The sequence below is a fragment of the Pholis gunnellus genome, assembly GCF_910591455.1.
Source record: "Pholis gunnellus genome assembly, chromosome: 1".
Lineage (NCBI taxonomy): Eukaryota > Metazoa > Chordata > Actinopteri > Perciformes > Pholidae > Pholis > Pholis gunnellus.
The window spans coordinates 13540298-13564323 of NC_136528.1; the positions used below are offsets into that span (position 1 = coordinate 13540298).

At 39.9% G+C, this 24026-nt stretch overlaps 3 protein-coding genes across 4 annotated transcripts; 2 read left to right on the forward strand and 1 right to left on the reverse strand.

The window, feature by feature from the left end:
• Positions 1-195: 195 nt before the first annotated feature.
• On the reverse strand, positions 196-4255 carry LOC306715803 (UDP-glucuronosyltransferase 2C1-like). Of its 2 annotated transcripts, XM_079186280.1 has the most exons (4): positions 4117-4255; positions 3439-3513; positions 2954-3016; positions 196-2585 (listed from the first exon to the last, which is right to left on the reverse strand). In XM_079186280.1, the coding sequence occupies exon 4, from the start codon at positions 2583-2585 to the stop codon at positions 1002-1004; it is 1584 nt and encodes a 527-aa protein (XP_079042406.1). In that variant the 5' UTR covers positions 2954-3016; positions 3439-3513; positions 4117-4255; the 3' UTR covers positions 196-1001. The 2 variants fall into 2 exon arrangements, with proteins under 2 accessions (XP_079042406.1, XP_079042405.1); XM_079186279.1 differs by lacking the exon at positions 2954-3016.
• Positions 4256-7039: 2784 nt separating this feature from the next.
• Positions 7040-13243, forward strand: chrna5 (cholinergic receptor, nicotinic, alpha 5; the record flags this gene model as incomplete). Its single annotated transcript, XM_079163710.1, has 7 exons — positions 7040-7130; positions 9594-9745; positions 9926-9970; positions 11488-11597; positions 11880-12057; positions 12135-12830; positions 13085-13243. 7 exons carry the CDS (start codon positions 7040-7042, stop codon positions 13241-13243), a joined length of 1431 nt encoding a protein of 476 aa, XP_079019836.1.
• A 2220-nt stretch (positions 13244-15463) lies between these two features.
• On the forward strand, positions 15464-17056 carry LOC306696909 (UDP-glucuronosyltransferase 2C1-like; the record flags this gene model as incomplete). The annotated part of the gene is made up of 1 exon (XM_079160635.1): positions 15464-17056. One exon carries the CDS (start codon positions 15464-15466, stop codon positions 17054-17056), a length of 1593 nt encoding a protein of 530 aa, XP_079016761.1.
• Between the last annotated feature and the right edge of the window lie 6970 nt (positions 17057-24026).

Here is a 24026-nt window from a genome sequence, read left to right on the forward strand (position 1 = left end):
GCACAGACCTGTGCACAACCTTAAGGTTGAGACTCCACCTCTTGGGAAACATGTTTATTGTAGGAAGTCAAACATACTATTATGAAAAAGCTGTATAACAGAGTGTACCTATTATCTACCCTTAGAAAGCCACTGAAAGGCTGCTGCTGTGAGACTTTTCAGTGACATGTGCTTCCAATAAATACCCAGTTTGAAGAGAAAGAAATAGATTTATTGTATGTTTCTTTACAGCTTCACCATTCGTTGATCCAGTATTCTCAAATGCTTCCCCTTTCAGATGTTCCACGAATAGTACAAACCACACAATTGGGCATAAACTATGCCTGGCAGGAGCATGTCAAAAAACGGAATACTTGTCACACAACACAAAGCAGCAACACTTGAAGCTGAATGCAATGACCTCCTTTCACCTACATCAGTTGTGTCAAAAAAAAAAGAAGATGCACCACCTGGTGGCTGGAGGTGTGAAACTCAAACTGGCTCACGACAGGACAAAAATGAAATAATGAATGAGTCAGAAAACATAGTTTAGCTTCTCCAGGATGAATCAGGGCAAGTTAAATCTACTCAGTGACTTGTTTTTCATAGAGTTGCATTTCGCAACACTAAGCTAGGACAACGTAAGGTGGTTTTAACTCCAACTTTTGTTTTTCTTTGCTCCTACCAGCCCCTGCTATCTCATAATACCTAAAGACATAGGAACACTCCAACCATTGCTCTGGAACAAAAGGTAAAATACAGAAATATCCCCTCTGCGACTAATCAAATAAAACCTGATTTACATTATTTCCTAGTATTTTATTTGTAGTGTTCGTTATGAAAAAGGTTACAACACCAATTTAGTTTGTACACATACTTTACTAAAATATGATCAAGCAAGTTCAAATAACAAAATAATGCCATTCATGTTAAAACGCTGCATAAATGGGCCATCAAAAAAATCTCTTATACAAGCCCCAAGATCTATATTTACAGATAGAAAGCGGATATCCCTTGAATGATTAGTCACGTTTCACTTTATATTTACACATTGCAGTGTATAAACACCTGATGAAAATGAAAATAGTTAGAAGCACGAGCAGCCCAGCTCCAGCCAGGAACAAAAACACATCAACAGAGTGGTAGGAGTACCAGGGCATTCTGTAGGACTCTGTTCTCAGGTGAGCTGCACCTTTGTGTCTCATGACAAACTCTATCCAGAAGAGAGCGGTATCCAGCGGCTTCATTGGCTGATCTCTGTGCAGCCCGGAGAGCCTCTGCATGTTCATCCTGTAGGAGGGCTCATTCAAGACTTCCTGTATGGCATTCAGGAAGTTGTTGTTTTTGTCCACAGTGCCTAATGTAAGAATCTTAGCCGCGCCTCTCTCTTGCAGACGCAACAGGTTGTCGTATTGGTCGAAAAACAAGGGCAGACCCACAACTGGGACTCCGTGATAAATAGCTTCTTGAACACCGTTTGTTCCTCCATGAGCCACAAACAGTTTCATCTTGGGATGTCCTAAAAGGTCATTCTGTGGCATCCAGTCTACTATCAAAGTGTTGTTGCCCAGAGTGGCTGGTCTGTCACCTTTATGCCTCCAGATGACTTTCTGCGGTAATTTAGCAAAAGCTGCAGCGATCTCATTTGTTAAATCAGCAGGAAGCTCACTCACAAAAGTCCCCAGAGACATGATGATGACTCCGTGCTCTCCAGAACTCTGCACAAACTCCTCCAAGTGTTCAGGAAGAGGTTGTGCTGGTTTACACTGGAACCCTCCAATATAGACAACATTAGGCATGGTGGGGCGAGGGAACTCAAACACAAAGTCCACTCTCATCAGCCAAATGTCTGCATTAAGCACTAACTGGTTATAGTCATAATCTGGCCCAAGATATTTGTCACACAAGTTCTGGTATATTAGCTTAATCACCAGCTGTTGTTCTGTTTGAGTTATTATATGCAGAATGACGTTCTTAACTCTCTGAAAAAAGGCCATTTTATCAGTGTTTCCAGATCCTGTTATAGGAATGTATGATATAGGTGAAGGAGCAATAGCAAGATGACCCTCTCCAGCTATCAACCACCTAACATTATAAACCAAAGGAAGGTTCAAATATTTGGCCAAAATGGCTCCGTAACCCCAGCAGGGGTCAGTGAGCACCAGGTCAAACTTGCCATCTTTTATGGTTGTCATCAACTCTCGGTCATCTAGTATTGCTGATAGAAACTCACCCACAGTTGTGTGAGCATCAAAAAACATGCCGAACATTCCTACAGTCGCGTGGAGAAAATTCACGAGAGGAAGGGCCCCCCTTTCAAATTCAATGGTGCTTGATATCATTTCTGTAATGAACTTCTGATCAATGCTCCTCTCCACCTGAACTGTATAGGTATTGTAATGAGAGGATTTATCCTTGATGTACCAGCTTTTGCTGGAACGAACAATGGTTATATTGTGTCCTCTCGAGTGCAACGCTTGAAGTAGAATATCCATGTTTATCCAGTGGCTGCCTTCTATGGGAAGGACCAAGATGTTGCCACCTTGGCAGTCTCTGGGAAAGAGGACGAGCAGCAGTAAAACACTGCAACAATAGATCAGCCTCATCTGAAAATAAAACAATGGACAATCAATTGACCATGGTGAAAAAAATAATTTCAAACACATGTGATGCTATCCATGCTGCAGGAAACATGGGATTATCTTAAAGGGAAAGTACCTAGCATTTAGAGGGATCTAGCAGGAATGGAATATAATAATAATGTAATAATAAGTATGTTTTCTTTAGCTTATAATCACCTGAAAATAAGAATTGTTGTGCGTTTCTCACCTTAGAATGATCGACTTGTATCTACATAATGAGCAGGTGCCCTTCACAGAGTCGGCTGCAACATTCTACGGTAGCCCAGAATGGACATACAAAACATTGGGTCTTCAAAGGGCCAGTCGATTTTTCACTTTTTTGAGTCACCCACCTTAGTTCTCCTCCACGCTTGACACACGGGAAAAGTTGCAGTTGGTTGCAATCTGCGGCCTCACTGCGCCAAGGAAAGGATTCTCTTAATAGGACTATTATGCCTTACTTTAATGGTTTATTTAGATACTGTACACCTTCAACACTTTCCATTACAATCTCAATTCTTTCCATTCGTTTTAGCTCCAACAAGTCTTTTTTTTTTTTTATCTCACCGGCACAATTTGCTTCTATTTTTTTAAGTTGTTGTGCTTCTGTTGCTTTGATTTACTGTACAAAGAAGTAAATTAGATCTAGATTCAAATCGTATTCGTATAAAATCATTCCTTTTTGCACAATAGCATTACAGCAAGATTACAAACTGCAGCTGGATTTTAAATATCTCTTTTCATTTTTCCACTTACTGAGCATCAAACTTCCATTAACATACAATAAACACATATATGGTCAGTTATTCTTAATAGGGCCATCTGTAGGCCTACTTACTGTGGTTTGTATTGTTCCTCCATGCAGGAAAAGTCACAGTAGGGAACTTGCTTTGTCCAGTGCATGCACATTAAACTGGAAAGAATGAGTACAAGGTAATAACTGTCAACGATGTGCGTGCAAACACCATCATAAAGAAGTTACTGATTGATATTATCAGTACATCAGGAACTATGGCACATATTGCAATACGCTCTATCACAATTAATCTTTTAATTATTAGTTTAGGCCTTTTAAATCCAGAATCTAAGTGGCCATTGCCCTTTGGCTACACTATTTTAATCATTCATCGTTATTTAGGCCATTTGTCTGTTTATTCCCTGAGGACCAAGGGCATTTAATCGGCATATACCCATGTGTTTCTTAATCAAAATGTTCAGAACAATATCAGCTCGCTCTCTCTTCTGAGTCTCTCATTCGTCCCAAAAAGCTGTGTAAATAGATAGTTTGGCCCAAAAGCTGAAAAGTTGAAGTCCAGCTTTTTTAAATTCTTCAAATCTCTTGGAAAAATGACCTTGACCCAGTAAAGAGAATAAAAGTCTCGAACTGTCTTTGCTAAAGTTACTTAGTTCACTGAAAGAGATGCAGTTCTCATTCCTCTTCCCCTTTCTTCCACCGGATCCCTGAAACACAACAATTCACTGAACGTTTTTGTTCAATGACTAGGAATACACTTACCCATCTTTAAACGGATCTTTGTTATTTCGGTATTTATCTTCATCGGAGGAATAAATCAGCCCCTGAAGCACCGCTATTCTCGTTACTGCAAAACAGCTGGGAGACGCGGCAATATGTCCGTGCAGCTTTTCCTTCTTTGGTTGACGAAATGACAAGCAGAGCTGATGGGCGGGTCCTTAGTTACTTCCCGAGTGTCCATTGGTTAGTTTCTTTTAAAAAAAAAGAGACGGACACACAAATCCACCAATCACGCACGCTAAGAGGCAGAGACGCTCTGACGTCTGACTACAGAAACTTCTGAAACTTAAAGTCCTATTTTATTTGTTTGGGATGACATTTGGATTTTTGGTGTTTACATTTTTTTTTCCCCAACTGCATTTAGGAGAAAACAAATCTGATCTGAGATAGAATAGAACACAGCCATGACTTTAGGAATTGTTTCTGTAATAGAAAGATAGGATTTCCCCTCTTGGAAAATGAGTTAAGACAAGCAGTTAGGATATTTTTGTGTATGAGGCCCCTGTTCTCTGCCCTTCAGATGGCTGTGAGTCACATGCAATCTTGCGAGAGAAAAAGACTACAGATTCCACCTGAACCCATATCTGAACCCCGATCAGAGCCAATCTGAACCATTTCTGGGCTCTATTATCGCTATAGACATGGAGTAAACCTCTTTAGACAAGCCAAACACGAGATGACAACTTGTCTGCTTACTATCTTTTTGTGACTTGGCAATTAATAAATGATTAAACAACAGGCTATGCCATTTAAATAGTGCTATGCTAATATGAGCCTGCTCTGGCTTTGTGCCAATGCAGTCTTGTACTGAATATAATTTGAGATCACGACATAAATTGTCAGCGTCCCTGAGTTGGCAGCATTACCATGTCCTTCCTTCTATTCTTCAGTATAGTGTATGTAGGCTGGTTTTAAATTTCACAAAATACATAATATATATATAATATATATTTTTTTAATTAAAATCTATTCGCTATCAGGAAATGATCTTCTTTAAATGCCGCGTTCGTTACTGTAAGTCTTGTTTGTATGATGTTCATATTAAACATCATATTACATTATTTTTCTCCATATGTCAATACATTTGGATGGGAGAAAAAGTGAGAAATATGATCATAATAAAAACTAAATATGAATTAGCAAATTGATTATACAACACAAGTTGGATATTGACATCCCCCCTCCCCCATCTAGTACAGTATCTCTGGGTCCCACAATATGCTGTCGCCATGGAAGCACATACAGAGGGAATGAGAGGAGCTGAGAGAGGTACTAAATGTAGCATCACATCACAAGCAGAATCTCAGTGGCAGAGCTGCACTTGCTGATGCTGCTGTGCAGAGATGGGCAGTATTTCTATTACTTGTATTTGAAATACGTATTTCAATTACTTTTGAGTATTTTGTAATTTATATTTCATAGGGCCGATTAAAAATCAAATGTAATTTGTAACAAAATACTTTAGAGTGGAGTAATTTTGTATTTAAAATACTCAAAATACTTTCTCCACGAATCAAAAAACAGTTCACGAGTTCAGTCTTCAGATCTTCAAGTTCAACGGATTGTCTGTCAAGTTAAATATTGTATCTGAGTGTGACAGATGTCAACTAGCTTGATGTATACTTTATGTCTGGGTCTGGCTACGTATATACATAGTGATGGTTGTAATATCAAGCTAGCGATCGATGCTAACATGCTAATGACGCTAGCATGCTGTCTAGGCTAGTGCATAGCCAGTGTTTAGCAAGTTAGCTTATCAGTCGAGTAGCTAGCTATAGGAAGAGGGAGATTGGGAGCTTGTATGTCATATGTGATGAATATTTTTTTGTTGATATAAAGCCAAAGTTTATGGGCTGTTAAGTCCCATTAATAAATATATATATATATATATATATATATATATATACATAATCAATCAAGTTGTTGTCTTTCAATAGCTTTGCTTAGTTACACTGACATTCTGTGACTGTTCTTCCTTTTTGTGGGGTTCACCAGAGCTTTGTGTACATTATATAAACCTGAATGCTCTGCTATACCAAATTGTGAGAAAACGGAAAATCCAGAAAAAAGTATTTCCTATATTTTAAATACAAAATACATGTATTTTGTTACATTTTCTGGCACCAGTATTTTGTATTTTGTATTTTGTTGTAATACATTTATTTGGGGGTATTTTGTATTTTGTATCAAAATACATTTTGATGTATTTTTGCCCATCTCTGCTGCTGTGGAGCGGCAGTGAGGTGGCTGCAAGGAGGGGGCGATCATCCCTGTCTGTGATTAGTGACCACGCGAATGCTCGGAGAAGGGGACGGAACAGGGCGGGCTCTCTGTAGGAGGAGGAGGAGGAGGAGGATGCGTTGCCTCTACACAATTGGAGGCAGCAGGGAGTGAAGCAGCATCTGTATGAGGCGAGAGAAAGAACCTGCATGGAAATGGAGGAGCGCTAGAGCAGCACTGTCGTCAAGACACCCACCGCCTCCACCACCACTGCCGCTCTGGATCGTGTTTTAATGGAAGACACTCAAAGCAGGTATGTATACAGCATTTACATGCTTACTGTGTAAGATGAATGTAACAATTACCTCGGAGAGGGTCAGGGTAAAGTTGGGATGAATGCTGTTTGTTATATAGTGTGGACGACATCAGGATGTTTATCTTACACAGCCGATTCACTGGAATCAGTTACTGTGATTGCATAGCTTTACCTAAAGAGAGCAGTGGTGGCTGCCTTTTGTATTTCAACCCTTATTAACCCAAGGCATGATCATCTTAATAGCTCACATGTGTGCCCATTGTACACAAAAGCTACACTTTTTCATTCATAACCCCTGTTTTTAATATTTATTTTCCAGCTCTGTGCTGCCCGAGGGACCAGCTGTGTTGATCCAGTGCCACCTCTGATATGATGCTGAGAGCAGGAGGGGCAGCCACCTCTCTCGCACTGCTGCTGCTGCTGCCATTGCTGTGCTGCTGCCACCTGTGCCACTCGCTGCGTAAGTTTCTCAAGGACTGGGGAATGCCTCATCAAATTACCGTGGTAGAATGCTATAGCCTCAGTGTGACAGACCGCAAAGTCAAAGATAAGTTGGACTCTAGTGGATAGAATCAGAGAGAGAAGATTGGCAAATGGTCAGTGGAGCGTGAAGAGAGCCTGCCAATTAAAACTAAAAATGTCAGTGTGACCACTTACCTCATAACATCAATTTTTACTGTTGTTCTGGTCGTTTGATTTCCATTTTTTGGTGATCAATAATTTTTGCTGAATAGAAGCTGTAATAATTGAGCTCCGTTATTGAAGAAGCAGCACATTTCTAATAACTAAAAGATAGAAGCCCAATAAATAAAAATGGGAATAGATTTGTCTCCTTATGCATTCTGGCTCTCATTGTTGGGATTTACTAATAAGATTAATTTGTATTTGCTGCATGAACCAGGAAAACAGTAGGCTTAAGGTCATGTTGGATGGAGGGGAAATATTCCCATGTTTACGATTTGGGAGCATTCACATCATAGGACAACTATAGGGACAGTTGTGTAATGGCTGAGTTGTTAGTACAGCACTGTGTGCATGTATTGGCTTCATTTCTGGGCACTTCCGGAAAATGCAATGTTTATGAGGCTTGCCGGTAAGCAGAATAATGGTCATCAGAACTGGGACAACAACAGAAATAAACAACAGAATATAATTTGTTCAGAATATAATTTGTTCGGCTTAAGTAACGAGGTAACTGATAGCTGTCCTTTCTTCTGTGCATACTGAGGTGACTCCAGCTCAGCTGGACAGATGACCAGGTCAGGTGATGAGCTGGGGCAGTAAACTCTGTAATGACCACTTGTGGGCAGGTGAGGAACAGCTGGTGAGGAAGGATGAGAGAGGTTATTACAGTATGCACAACACAGAGATCAACCGTCTGCACTAGCAGGAGAAGAGGGAAGAGACAGGAACCGCTGTTGCCATGACAGTGTGTATATATTTATGTGTGTGCATGTATCAAACAGTGTACTTGTATACATGTATACAGTATGTTTATGCATATCTTCGTATGTGTATGGCCTTTATGGGTTTCTTTGCCTTTTGCTATCCAATCTATTGGTTTCTCCTTTTGTCTTGCTGTTATTGATGTTTTGCATATTTGGCCGGTTCTAGCAACGTGTCATCTTCGTTTGATCTCACTGTAGTCCTCAACATCTGTATGGTAGCACACCACACATCATATACTCCATGTGTAATTTATATTGATTCAGTTTTTGTCATGCTGCCCGCTGCACCTATCAGACAGCATTGACTCGGGTCTCCTTGAAAATGAGTCATTAGATAATAATTGTACTCAGCATGAGATGCAAATGAGCATATCCTTTACCTCGTATCACATACATTATATTTGTGTATTAGTTCATTTCTTAACTCTGCAGCACGCTTTTCAGTGGAGCAAGATGCTGGTAATATTGGGGGAGAGGGTCATTAGATGATGAATTTGCCTATCACACAGTCATTGATTGAGGGTGTTGCAGCCTTGTCTTTATTGATCCACGCACACTGAGAGGGTGACACCACCATACATTTGTGGTCAGCCTTGTGGTAGATTTGCAGCCACATTCTCCATCCATAAATTGAGTTTATAACCATGATGGGGAATGATTTAAAGAGCAGGATGAATAGAAATAGTCTGTAATTCAAAATGTGATCAATATGTTCTACACTGCCGGGGAGCTCTGCTTCAGTAAAACAATGCACCAGTTTGACTATGATTAAAACAGTGTCCCTGTAACATAAAACAGGTCAGGTACCCTCATCTTGTAACTGCACACAATGTAATAACTACATGTCTTGTATGCTTTTATGAATGCATGGATGGAAAAATACAGTTTTTATAGATTTAAAGGGGGCAAAGGAAGCTCATACTGAATTAAAACAAAATAGTAGTCAAGTCATCACATACACTTAATCTCCTGAGATTCATTGGTAAGCAGTGATTTTTTTAAATAAAAAAACATGCACCTTGATTTGAGAGTGCATACACTATTTACAATCACTGACGCATATGAGTCAGAGAGCAAAGAAGGCATATCTGTTTCTTACTGTAGCGAAGGACATGCTGTAAATGGGAATTGGGCTATATCTCTCATTCAGGCTTTCATACATTACGTGCTATAAGGACTCTTAACACCACTTTATATTCAGTGTGTGTTTGGTCAAAGCATAGTTTCTCTGCCTCTTGAAACCAAAGCCTTACCATGGAGCTCATATCCAGAAACGGCAGATGACATAAACACTGTAGTAAGGTCAGAGAGGTGAATGCAGTGCTGTATGAGAGCAATGCTCGAAACAGAGCTGGAAATGGATTCTTCATCAAGCATAGGGCGACTGTATATATCAAAGCTGCTGTTATATTTGCTAGAAGGAAGGAAGTATAAATCTGTCATTTTTCTATTTTATTTATTTCATACATTTCTAGGGGTTCCAAAACTCTCCTCCTTTGCAAAAGCAGAGGACAAGCTGTTCAAATACCTCTTTGGAAACTACCAGAAATGGGTCCGTCCAGTGGAATACCTAAACCAGACGATCAGTGTGAAGTTTGGACTTGCCATCTCCCAGTTAGTTGATGTGGTGAGGAAAGAATGATGATAATTGATTTTGTTATTAATGTATGTGTGTCACTGAGGCGTTAACCACATCCCATGAATGGTCATTGAACAGTACGGTTGAGAGACAGAATCGTATTTAAATTGTTTCAACTTGGCTACTTTTGAAATAGAAATTTTAACATTTGTTTTTTCAATGCGCTAGGATGAGAAAAATCAGCGAATGACAACCAATGTGTGGATGAAACAGGCAAGTAGAGCTACACATCTCACCTAAACATTACATTTCACCATCATCAGTAAACATGCAGGTAAAGTTGTCAGGTTATGACTTTTAGTGTTTACTTTATTCTAAAACATACTCTGGCATTACATGGCATTTTGAGGCAACCCGTCACCCTTTTTTAATCTGGTCTGGTGGCATTTCACTGACAGTCCTCATTTATATGAGTCCTTTCGGCCCTGTGCCCACGCACCTGCCTCCACAAGCTGTCCCTCTCTGCTCCTGCTCCTGTCAGCCTTATTCATGGTCTTGGATGTCCTGTCTTTCATGTATCTTTTGAGTTATCCCCAAAGACCAGGCTTTGCCATTTGGGTCAGTTGCTCCCTTTCACAGTGATGGATTGCATCATGCAAAAAGGGTGACGGAAGGGCAATGGCCCCAGTACTGATGTCTATCTATCAAACATGTCATTTGCAAAGTATGTCAGATTTAGTCATATCTCCTTTGTTTGGCTTTAATCATACAGTGGTTTACCCTCCAGATTATGCTTTCACAAGGTATTTACCATGTAGCATATCTAAGCCAAATCAAATAGATCTGCTAATTAGAACCCTAACAGCAAATTGTGCTATCTTTACTTACCATGTACCCATCCCTGTGGCCTGGAGCTGGGCAAAATGTTGTACGCAAGCATAACATTACAGCACACAAAGTATACTACCTTCAAGGAAAAGTTTTATGTTGTGAAAAAAATATGTTTATTGGCTTTCTTGCAAAAAAGGTCTGTACAGTAAATATGAAGCTACCGGTTAGCTTAGCTTGGCACACAAATTGGAAACAAAGGGAAACTGCTAGCCTTGCTTTATCCAAAAGTAACAACACTCACCTACCACCACCTCTAAAGCGGCAACCTTTGGTGCTGAAAGATGATAATCTAATAATAAACTTCAAGTTAGGTATATTGGAGGGTGTGGCTGCTTTGAGTGACAGCTGGGTACCATCCCAAATCGCTAGATGCTAGCTGTCTCCTCTTCCGTATCACCCAAGCAAGCCTCAGCTCCACCGATGATCCAACTCTTTGCCCATTTTTGGAGTAGCTTGAAATTAGGCTGTGTTGTCACTGCAAAGGTGGCTCTTCAGGAATCTGTGGGTGACGTCACAGAGATTATGTCCATATTTCATACAGTCTATGGCTAAAGCTCACTAATTAAGACATTGTAAACCGGTGCCTAATAGTGATTTTTCATTTTTACACTCGGGTTTTTGTTTGGATTAAACAAATGACATACAAAGTGTTGATTAGAGTTGTTGGTGTGCAGGTTTTGTTACCAAGGAGCCAGGCTTGCTGTTTCCCCCCCCCACTAAGCTAAGATAGTCGGCTGCTGGCTGTTGCTTCTTAGAGACAGACAGATGATTGTTATCAAAAATTATCATATTGACCGTGGAAATACCCTTATCTGTTATAAGTGTATTTCCCAAAATGTCAAACCTTTCCCTTAAAGCCCCTTTGATGAGTCTTTACCACATTTTTCCTTCTCAAGTAGGAGTGGATTGACCGCAAGCTCAGATGGAACCCTGATGACTATCTGGGCATCACAACTATCCGAGTCCCTTCTGACAGGATCTGGCTCCCTGACGTTGTACTGTATGATAAGTATGTGTCATTATATATGGAAGGAAATGATGATTATATTTTCCAAAATGTACATGATAGTCATGACCATACTGATATCCTGACAGCACTCTATCATTAAAAGTATTGGTAGTATTTTAAAGGACCAGAGAAAAAAATTCTAAAACTTAATGTTTGAATTTAGATTTGAGGAAATCCTTAAAAGAAACTTGCAGCTATATGCATGAAGTAGACGTTCTAACAATAAACTAATCTAGCTATCAGTGAATATTTTAGATGAATAAATTATATTTCTTTTAACAGTTCAGATGGGCGTTTTGAGGGTACTGTCACCAAGGCAGTTGTTAAGTACAATGGAACCATATCATGGACACCACCAGCCAATTACAAGTCAGCCTGCACCATTGATGTCACCTTCTTCCCTTTTGACCTCCAAAACTGTTCAATGAAGTTTGGCTCCTGGACATATGATGGCTCCCAGGTGAGTCTCCACTCCGTAGTACATTTGCGTTAGTCATGACCAGTGGTTGACACGAGATTTAACTCTGTTTTTAACAGGTGGATATAACTTTGGAGGACTTCCATGTGGACAAGCAGGACTATTTTGACAACGGTGAATGGGAGATAGTGAAGGCCACAGGCAGCCGTGGTCTGAGGACAGACAGCAGCTCTACCTTTCCCACCATCACCTACTTCTTCATCATTCGCAGGTTGCCTCTTTTCTACACCCTCTTCCTCATCATCCCCTGCATTGGCCTCTCCTTCCTCACCATCCTCGTCTTCTATCTGCCTTCCAACAGTGGCGAGAAGATCTCTCTCTGCACCTCAGTCCTGGTGTCCCTCACAGTTTTCCTCCTGGTCATTGAGGAGATCATTCCTTCCTCTTCGAAGGCTATCCCTCTCATCGGGGAGTACCTTGTCTTCACTATGATCTTCGTCACGCTTTCCATCATCATCACCGTCTTTGCCATCAACATCCACCATCGCTCCTCTTCAACACATCACGACATGGCACCCTGGGTGAGGAGGATCTTCCTGCATCGACTGCCTAAGCTGCTGTGCATGCGCAGCCATGCCGACCGCTACGCCACAGTTGGAGTAGCCAGAACGAGAGGGGCAGCAGGACAGGGCAAGATGAAGGACTCAACACCTGAACTGACATCTCTGCTCTACACCAGACATAACCTACAAGCAGCTTTGGATTCTATTCGCTACATAGCCATGCATGTGGTGAAAGAAAACAAGGTCAGAGAGGTGAGTATGTTAGATTTTGTGCGTTTGTAACTCCAAATAGGTAATAATAGCAATGGCCGATAGTGGTACTAACAATCATTTTTGGCCCCACGCTTTCCCTGACACAGCATTAAACAAATCATGACAGAGGCTTTAATAAACCTCGCAAGGTTGAATACTGTATGTTGCTCACTCAAGACTTAGATTATTGAAATATGGCTTTTAACTATTGAGTATATGCCTAGAGACTGATATCTGCTTATTTGTTGTTCCAGGTGGTTCAAGACTGGAAATATGTAGCCCAAGTCCTGGATCGAATGTTTCTTTGGGCCTTCCTCCTGGTGTCAATCCTGGGCTCTGCTCTCCTCTTCATCCCCGTTATTTACAAATGGGCCAGCATCATCGTCCCTAATCATGCTGGAAGTACCCTCTAAAAACCACAGTTCAACTAACCACAAATGGAGGCAAAGCACATTAACAGCTCGTTATGGGTCTTATTTGGGATTTGAAAGACTGAGATACTGTGATTACCACTCCGATAGAGTCCTGCTCTGCTTATCCACAGTCATTCTGCAAGCCACAGCCGTGCCAGAGATCAAGCTGCAGATTTGGGGCCTTGTTTGCTGAGTGTATCTTACAGACATGTTTTTTGTTTGTTTGTTTTAGATAGATTTTGAATTCTGTATTTCTGAGTTTAAAGATGAATGAAATGATCAATTGAAATATCATGATACGAAAAATCTTCCACGTCCCATTTGTTTTGTCCACATCTCACACATCAGTACATTTCAATGCATTCCTTTCACCTACTACACTTGCTGGTGTTATAGGGAAGGGAGATTTATCTTTGGGTCTGATAGAGATCCGTAGATACAAAATGGCAAGACGACATGTCCTCACAGGATCCTTTTGGATAAATGCCCCTCTAATGCCTCTTGTGTTTATACAAGTTGCAGGACACAATATATGTATCGATTCAGTTCAATTCAATTCAATTCATTTCAATACACCTTTATTTATCTCAGTCAGCGAATTATATGGCAGCTCGCTAACAAGATCAACAGATACACACACACAATATATCTTCTAATTTCTCATTTAAAATATCAGTCTATGTCTGCATACCATTTGGAACGAGGACCACTTTATCTCATTGGCATAATTCAAGTAATGGCGATGGTTCAACTTAGCTTTTCTGTAATTCTAGTTTCACATATGGTTACAAGGTTAATGTTATGTGATAAAGAACAAGAGAATAGAGCCACATATTCCTTCTTATAAAAGACCTATATGCCCGAATTCATTTTCCTGTGTACATTCAGAAGACCACAGCGACATGACCACGATCTATAGATCACAATTCAGAGTAGACATTCAGGTAAGACATTCCTCTTTAGGGACACTTGTGGTTTACTAGTCTCTCCGTTCATTCTGCTTGACTATGCGTGGGAAGGAGAGGTGGACTTTCTTGCCCAGGCTTGAGTTTCTCTGGCAGCCCTTCCTTTTAGCCTGAGGACAAATCCCACATTCTTCATGGAGACTACAATACGCTCCATAGCAACAGATCAGTGTAGAGGCACCGTGGGTCCTGTGTGTTTTTAGCCTACGGTAGCTTAGCACTAAACCTAGCTCCATTAAAAGTGGAAACATGGTTCGTATAACAACTCCAAATCTGTGTTGTTATTTGATTGATGTTTCATGTGGATACCTCACATGATGTACTATGGAGATTTGTAATAAAGGGCCTGAGGTTCACTACACCACTTCCTCAAAGCGCCAGGAAGACTGTCTGTTCCCCAGCAGCGGAGGAGCTTAGCCATTGCTTGAGCCTGCACTGCCTCTGTGTGGCCGTGTCTTCACATTACAGCTGAAAAACAAACAAAGGCACCACCAGCAGGAACATGTTGGTGATTGTAGTTATACAATCTGACGCTCTACTCCAGCTTAAATGAAAGTTGTAAACAGATCAAGAACGTTAGGCTTTAAAAAAAAAAGGTTTATGTAAACCAAACAAAGATGGATGAAACGAAAAAACGGGGAGGAGATCCTCCAGAAAACTCCGGATAAAACCAGCTTATATGTTTTGTATCATATTATAAGGCAGTCCTGGACAGCTGCTGTTAGGCACTGCTTTTAGTCAGTGCCATTGGCTACTGAGACGTTTTGATATAAGGCACACTAAATTATTTGGACTAAGGGGGGAGGTGGGTGGAACATACCACTCTAAGAGGGGAATAGTCCAAGTGATGTGGACCTTGTAACAGGGAGGTACAAATAAGTAGCTGTAACCCATTTTTGCCCATAGCTTCAACAAAGAGGCCACATTGTTGTCCATTTGTGAAAAAAAGCCCAAAGACAAGCTTATCCATAATCCACATATGTGAGCTCCCCTGGAATGTATAGTTAAGTATTCAGTGGTTCCTTTGGTGTTTCACACTAACCTCGCAGCACATGCATGCTCGGAGCTACTTCACGTTGAACAGGTATGTTACATATCAATTTTGCATGTAATTTAAAGAATTTTCCTTTGTTAACGGAGAACTTTAATGTAAATAATACTTTATTTAATTGTATTTTATGGCGTTTTTAGCCAGATTTCTTTATCAGAGTGATTATTAATGATGTTTTATCTATGCTTTCCATTCAGGTCAAAGATGCCCCCCCACAGATATGCAACTTCTCTTCTCCTATTTATCGTGTTTTTGTCATGGAGAATTTGTCATGGACGAAAGATTTTGATTGTTCCTTTAGAGGGAAGCCACTGGGTGAACATGGACATCATGATCAAAGCTCTCCACTCTCGAGGACACTCTATTGATGTGGTACGAACCAGTAAAAGCTGGTACATCCAGGATGACTCTCCGTGCTACAAGACAATCACAGTACCTGTCACTGAAGCCTTTAATCACGACTTTATTAACCCGATCCTGAAGAAGATCATTGACATAGAAAGGGGGGAGAGCTCAGTTTTGAGCTTTGCAAATTTGCAGGCTGAGATGTTTTCTGCGATGTTTAACATGCATAGAATAATGTGCAAAATGGCTACTAACATGTTTGAAGATGAAGACTTAATGAATACTTTAAAGGACAGAAAGTATGACCTGGTCCTAACAGATCCGGCATGGGGAGCAGGCATAATGTTGGCTCATGCTCTTAAGCTGCCTCTGGTCTATAATGTGCGGTGGATAACTAGTGGAGAGGGACATATGGCCATTGCGCCATCTCCTTTATCTTATGTCCCATTGACCGGCTCAGGAATGTCAGACAAAATGACTTTCATTCAAAGAGTCAAAAATCACCTTTTTTCTCTCATTTGGCAAGCTCAGGATGGATTTTTTATCCATCCACAGTATCAAGCTGTTTGTGACCAGTTCTTTGGCCCAGAGGTCAGATATATTGACTTATTGCAGGGAGCAGACCTGTGGCTGATGAGAGTGGACTTTGTGTTTGAGTTCCCTCGCCCCACCATGCCTAATGTTATCTATATTGGAGGGTTCCAGTGTAAACCAGCACAACCTCTTCCTGAACACTTGGAGGAGTTTGTGCAGAGTTCTGGAGAGCACGGAGTCATCATCATGTCTCTGGGGACTTTTGTGAGTGAGCTTCCTGCTGATATAACAAATGAGATCGCTGCAGCTTTTGCTAAATTACCGCAGAAAGTCATCTGGAGGTATAAAGGTGACAGACCAGCCACTCTGGGCAACAATACTTTGATAGTAGACTGGATGCCACAGAATGACCTTTTAGGACATCCCAAGATGAAACTGTTTGTGGCTCATGGAGGAACAAACGGTGTTCAAGAAGCTATTTATCACGGAGTCCCAGTTGTGGGTCTGCCTGTTTTTTTCGACCAATACGACAACCTGTTGCGTCTGCAAGAGAGAGGCGCGGCTAAGATTCTTACATTAGGCACTGTGGATAAAAACAACAACTTCCTGAATGCCATACAGGAAGTCTTGAACGAGCCCTCCTACAGGATGAACATGCAGAGGCTCTCCAGGCTGCACAGAGATCAGCCAATGAAGCCGCTGGATACCGCTCTCTTCTGGATAGAGTTTGTCATGAGACACAAAGGTGCAGCTCACCTGAGAACAGAGTCCTACAGAATGCCCTGGTACTCCTACCACTCTGTTGATGTGTTTCTGTCCTTTCTGGCTACTGTTGCAGCGATTGCTTTTCTCCCTCTTGTGTTTTTCAGATTTGTGTGTCTTGAGAAATGCTTGAAAAAAAAAAACAATAAAAAATGACAAGACCCTGAACTACAGAGTTCTACTCTTTTTACAAAAAATGTATTGTCATATTTAGGACTTCTTGATTAACTGAAAAGAAATTAATTACATTTTTCACAAAACCAAAATACAACCTACAAACAGGTATCCATTGTCCACTATGGTTGTGTCACATTTGTAAGCTCTCACTGAATAAAATGTACTTGTTTTCTGCTTTTCCATGCTAGATACAGGTTGGCTGTGTGTAACAATGAGAATAGACCAACCCCTTCCAAGGGGGGCAGGGTGAAAAGAAATGTGACACTGTCCAGATTAAGGTTTTCAGGCACAGTATATACATAGAAATGCTGATTAGAAGTTAACTCAGAGACGTTCTTTCTGATTAGACGTTTGCTTTCAATGCATGCTGCTAAAAGTGCAGTCACTCATTATTAGTATAGCACATTTATAAAATGTTTAAGCTTAATGGCAGGTATTACGTGGGATAGTTTTCCCTTTCAAAAGAAATGCTCTGGTATGTAAGGTGACCTCACATGTTAAGAATGAAACATTCCAGTGAAAGACATGGCTCACAATTAAATCCTCTATGTGTACAGACGTTATTTATGTATGTATGTACAGCAATGCACACCGCTGCTCCCTATTTTTCGATGACAAAGTCGTAGCTCCATTCTTTCCATCAGGTCTTCTGTTGTATTTCCCACAGGAGTTGCAGCAGTAATGCGAGAGGGGAGGAAATCAGCAGTGACAAAGATATCGGATGCTTAACTTGATTGGTAGCTCATCAGCTGAAGAACATCATACAGCCACTGCTGCTGATAGAGTGGCTTTCTTATCAGATAAGGTCATTGAACTCCACGGTTAAACTTTCATGAGAGGACAATAATGGAGGCAGGCAGCTTATGGGTTACAGGTTAAACATTGTTGAATTATTACAAAACAATATTTCACCTAGTATATATATGTATATGTATATATATATATATTACTATCAGTCAAATTAATGTATATATATTTTATCAATTTTATTTTCATATTTCATTTCAATTTTCTATTAAGATCTATTTAAATGAAAAACAATGATAATATTGTTTTTCTGAATTCTTTATAAAAAAATAATATATAATATCATATTATGTTATGTTATATAATCTTAAATGTACTTTTATTGAATATGCTTTACATCATTGAACAATGGATACAACAAAGAACAAGATGAAAAATGTGACGAAGTCAAATCAATCAACACAATTCACAACACTTGTAGTTTTATAATTCAAAGCATACTCTAACATATTCTATGAAGCTCTGATTGTAGAAAATGGCAGGAACACACACTCTTTTCATTAAGAAGGTAAAAGGGAATGTAACCAGTCTGCACACAAAGAAAGGTTAAGGTCCATGTTAATGAATGAGGACATTTTCTATCCTCTGGCTGCTATGCTGCTATTCAGGTGGACTGTAATAATGTAAAGTTCAGATGTCCCACAGCCACTGTACATTCAGAAAACAACTTCATTCATCAATTCTAAACGTTAACATTTCCTTACTCTCACAAAATGTGACACAGGGTGAACAAAACAGGAGTGCATATTAGGCAGGCGTTTCTAGGTTGAATAAATGAACTCAGGTCAGCACTGGATGTTTTATTTTACTCTTCTGGAGGTCACTACTCACTTCCTGGATTTGGTCTTGCATGTGGATCCTCTGTGGTTGACAAGTTCACGATTAAATAGCGGACCGTGCAGCAAATGTTTTTATAGGCGATCATGCATTTATTGTTGGTTCAACTTTGTTTATGCAGAATTAGCTCTCATGAGTCAGAGAGCATGCTACACAATGCTATTCATATCTATGCTGCTGCTGCAAATAACGATGCTGCAAATAAAGATGCTGACAGAAAAACGTTCTCATCTGAAATGACTAGCAGCATCATTGTATGTAATGCCTTCTAAGCTAATAACTTAATGACATGTTTTATTATTTTCATTCTTCTAATTTTCTGTCCTCGTTGCCTTATTTTTGAGCATCGTAAGTAAGAAACATCTTAACAACAAAAGCAAATGGTACATATTCTGAGTGACTCCATTCTAATGTTGCCAACTGTGCTGGAAATATTACACTATAATGATACATTTGACAGTACATTTAGCACTCAAAATGTGTCAGTTGGCCCACATCTGATCAATCCCACTCTATCCATCAACACTCTCATGTGCATGTTAGAAATCAAAGTCATCTCCATGACTGTCAACATGTTAAGTTAAAAACTATTTATGTAATAGCACAAAGTAGCTTAGAACTTACTTGAAAGACTGTACGCTTCCTCACAATCATAGATACTGGAGTACTCAGCAGCCACAACATACCTGAGAAAATGGTCTCAATTATTTATATTTCAATAACAGAAGTCAGATTCATCTAGCAAATTATCATGTGGCTTGAAATATTACACCTTTACAATATTACATTATTATGTTACTTACATATGTCTTACTCTCGCCATGAGCAAAAAGTGACACTGAAATAATTATTTCTATTAAAATGAATTTATGTTTCTTACTCTTCTTCCTCTTCCATGCTGAAAGAGTTTCCTGAGTTGAAAAAGATTTTAAGAGAGACCAATAAATGGGTTAGTTGTTTTCTATTATAAGCCTATGTATGTGTCATTCTTATCAACATATGTAGTTTAGCATTGTTGCACTTTTCTTAAGAAAGTCACAAATTGCTTTCACAATAACCCTGAGACACGTCATGAGGACAATAATTTGAAAGACACAGAATTAGCAACATTTGAGCAGATCTTCTTCAGGAATTAGGATGACCAATTGGAATACATTACATTAGGTTTTGCAAAAACAATCTGGTAAAAACTGATTTTAAGCCTTTTAAGCACAAACAAGTATGATGGTGTCCTTGAGGTTTTATACATACAGGCAGAGGAAATATTGTAGTTACTCAGACCAGAATGTAGCTAGATTACGTTTATGTAAGTCATCACAGATCATTTCATTACAAACTCCCCAGAGTATGCCTTTACTGTAATTCCATTTTCCACATACCGTCTTGTGCTTCCACATCCTCTCCCTCTGTCTGTTCCTCCACCATGTCTGCATTTGCCTGCTGACTCGCCTCACTAAGAACACACAATTCAATCCCTTTAATCAACTCAGCATTGGCAGATTAGTGGCAGATTCACTTGTGTACCCAGTATATTTCAGTCCACGGTAAACATCCTGCATACAAAAAATGTCTATGAGCACAAACAGCAGTACAAAATAAAAACCAAATGACTATCTGCTTATCTGCTCATAAGCTTTTGGAATGCTCTTAAATTCATCAGACAGCATCAATGAGACTGGGTCAAAAGTTAAACTCACTTGGACGGAGCTGAGTAGCCTGCTGAAATAGGAAAAAAAAACATTTCAAGTGTTAAAATGTTCACGTTCACAATGTGGTTGGTGAGACAAGCCAGTGTCATACAGAATAGAAGTTAGATCTGTTTACTAATAACAGATACTTTTTTATGTCATTCGATGACAGGACGACATACTCCAAAATATGAACTCTAAAACTTGCCTTTCGATTTCTCTTCGATCATCTGACTTTGTTTGTTGATCCACCACAGACACAGACCCATTAATGACATCAGGGTTATTGCTCCACAGGAGACAATCACTGGGACGACCAAACTTACTGGAGAGCAAGAGCATACTACATTTTAGAAGACTTTCAACATTGAAGCACTATATACAGCAAACAGAAAAATGACTATATTTCTATATTTTTTACTGCATTCTGTAACCATGAGCAGCTGACCCACTGACCTTTGACCTCCAGCAACACTGCGTTATTTCCATAGAGTGTTTTCTCTTGCTCTTGAATGCATTTAGATGGCAGCACCACGCAGCTGTAATGGCCCGAATCCCTAATGACGGCACCCTCGATGGTGAAGGTTGCCTCCATCCGGGTGACATCAAACGCTTGCACTTGGAGGATGGTCTCATTCCTCTTCAGGTAAGAGTGGATGAGTTGACATTCACCCAGTGTTTGCAGGGTGTCAGAAACAGCACATCTGAATGCAATATCGTCTCCCTCACTGACAGATGAAGGCCCAGCTATTGAAATATCTGCAGGGAGATAATTGGCTGTACGGCAAGAAGGACAAAATGAGTGGAGAGAAATAACATTGACATGCTTTCATATCGGGATGTAAATACTTACATATAACCAGAATCTGAATCACGTTGTGTCCTCTCTTGGCTACGTTGGGAAGCGAATCATTCCTTATGGAGTAAACACAGCTGTAGTTTCCACTGTGATGAAGGCCAACTCTGTGTATGGTGAAGGTGGTATCATTTTGCTCAGGCTTCTGCATCTTTTTATCGATCCAAAGTTCACCCTTACATAAATAAACATAAACCATGATCTTTTTCTTGAACCCAAATGTGCTGCAGGTCACATAAAGGTCACTGTTCTCGCTCATAATTTTCTGTTGGACCAGGATCTTCGCTGGAAATATATCTGTTGCATTGGGTTGTTGAAACAGAGACAGACGTTTAATTTATAAATGATACAAAGTTTTACAATCACATTGAGAAAACAGCAGACAGATGTGTTCTCTTAAATGAAAGCTCACCGTTAGTTTGGCTTGTGACCTGATTTGCCAGAGCACCTTGAAGACAAAGAAGACAAATTAATCCTTTCTCTTTATACAAACAATTAAACAGTTAAACAAACATATCACTTGTTGATGTACTTACACAGAAGGATGGCGATTATGATCATGATTATAAAGCAATGTAACATCCACTCCACAGACAGAACCTTGTGAAACCTTGTACAGGCACTTATCAGGTTTTTGTCTACACCCCTAGAGAGCTAAAATAATAAATGTGCAGAAACTATACTGAGCCACTTCCTGTGCATTCTGTGGTGTCTTGAGACGCTTTTGTTCCAAATTTAAACATTGTTCATGCATGCTTTTACTGGCAGGTAAAACCAGTGCATCTTTTTTTTTTCTTCTTCTTCCTTTTAAAGCCAGTTTTTGGCGGGCGGTTCTTCTCAAAAGGATCCATGAGAAGATATTCTCCTTTAAAGCTCCTTTATTTCGTACATCATACGGTTTCTTTTTTCGGCAGATCTCCTGCCCTCCTGCAGATCAGCCACACACAGGTTCTGAGTGAGCTTTAATTAAATTCATTAGCCAGGGGTTTCTTATCAGATGTGACAGAGAGCTGGTATCTGTCTGTGCTTCCCTGCCAGCATTCAATTAAATATGGGCTGGATTTTCTTGTAATCACATAGCTCGCCATCTGCTCTGATTTTTAGTTGTATTATAATAATCAGACAGTGACACACTGAGAGTCAGGCCACAGCCAGGATGCTTAGATTTACAGTACATCTGGGAGATTATGTGTTTCTATTAGCTAGTACCTATGGAGGTTGTGATGAAGTGTAATTTCCATAAGCCCATTTCAAGTAAGTTTTTACATGTGATAATTTGACCTTTACTCCTTACAGCATCGGACCTGTGGTGGCAGCACTGAGGTACTAAGAGGCAGTGCAGACCCCTTGTAGTAAGAACAGAACATTTTATTTTTTAGGAAAGAGAAAAGAGAGGAATCCAATAAGGTACTTCATCACTCGCTCTCTATATGATTGTGATCCAATAAGCAGAGTATAGGCTCCAAGGGGGCACAGAGGATGTGGAACGGAGTGATAAACAGAGCCTCAGTGGCTTCCTTGAAATTATGTCTACATCCCACAGCTTTTGTTTCCGGTGTAAGAAATCCTGGTAGTTCAGAGAAACCACAGATACAACAGAAGTCCACCTCACACATTTGTATAACGTGTCTTTTATAATATTCATTTACAGAAATATGTGATTAAAACAGAACTGAAATGTGTTTATATATAATTTTTCTCTTTGCACATGGAAAACTTTCAGGGCATTGTAAATATCCAATTTGCAAGAATTCTAGATGACATTTTCTCATAGGGATGCCTTACACGCATAAACTACGAGTATAACGTTTCAGAAAATGTTACAACTGGGAATATGTCACAACCGAGATGATGACAAAATGGGCGCCATATCCCTTTACAACAATCAGAGGGCCTTGTTATCATTTGTAGTAGCAAAGAATTGCCACATGATGTCACTCTTTGAACACAGTCCACCACCTTGCTTTGTTCTCAGCAACATGGAAAGACATGTTAAATGCTTTTTTTCTCCCTGTTATCTCAATAAACACGTTTACATTTCTAGCATGGCACTCAAAGTGGACTTAATATTTAAAGAAGAAAATACCGAGCTACCTGGTGACACAATGGTTGCATTTGTGAATACATACGTACAGTCCTGCTTAATATGAAATTAGGTCCTTCAAATTTAATGAGTTTCCATTATTGATATTGCAAAGGTGTAGCCTTGGCATTGCTGATTATATTCAGAATAGAGAACAAGTTTGCGCACATCCAGGCAATGTTACTCGGCTGCAAGACAAAAACGTCTTAACTGGCGGACATAAAGTTGCTGACCAGCAGGTGATAATGATTTGAGTTGATTACTGCCTCGACAAGAAATGGCTGCTTTTGTCGTTCACACTTGCCTGAGGAAGATCTTACAGATTAAAATGTTGCCTTAAGCAGGGAAAAAGAGAAATAAACTATTTATTTAGTGCGCAACAGTGTGCAGACCTCCTTTGTGCCCAGCATTGTAGATTATATTGCTTCAGAACTAGTATGTAAACAATGGAATGACTAACCACCACGGTCTTTGCCATTGCTTGTTAACAATGTCCTCTGCATTGGAGAGTCCTTAAGCCACTTCTTCAAACAAAAAGTATCTACTCTATCTGTGAAAACACAGTCACTGAAACATTTGCGTCAATATCTGTCAGACTCAGTCATTGTTTCTTCTTGACTTTGGACCAGCTCTGTATTTCCTCTGTCTCTGCCACGGTGAGAGTCTTACCAATAATGA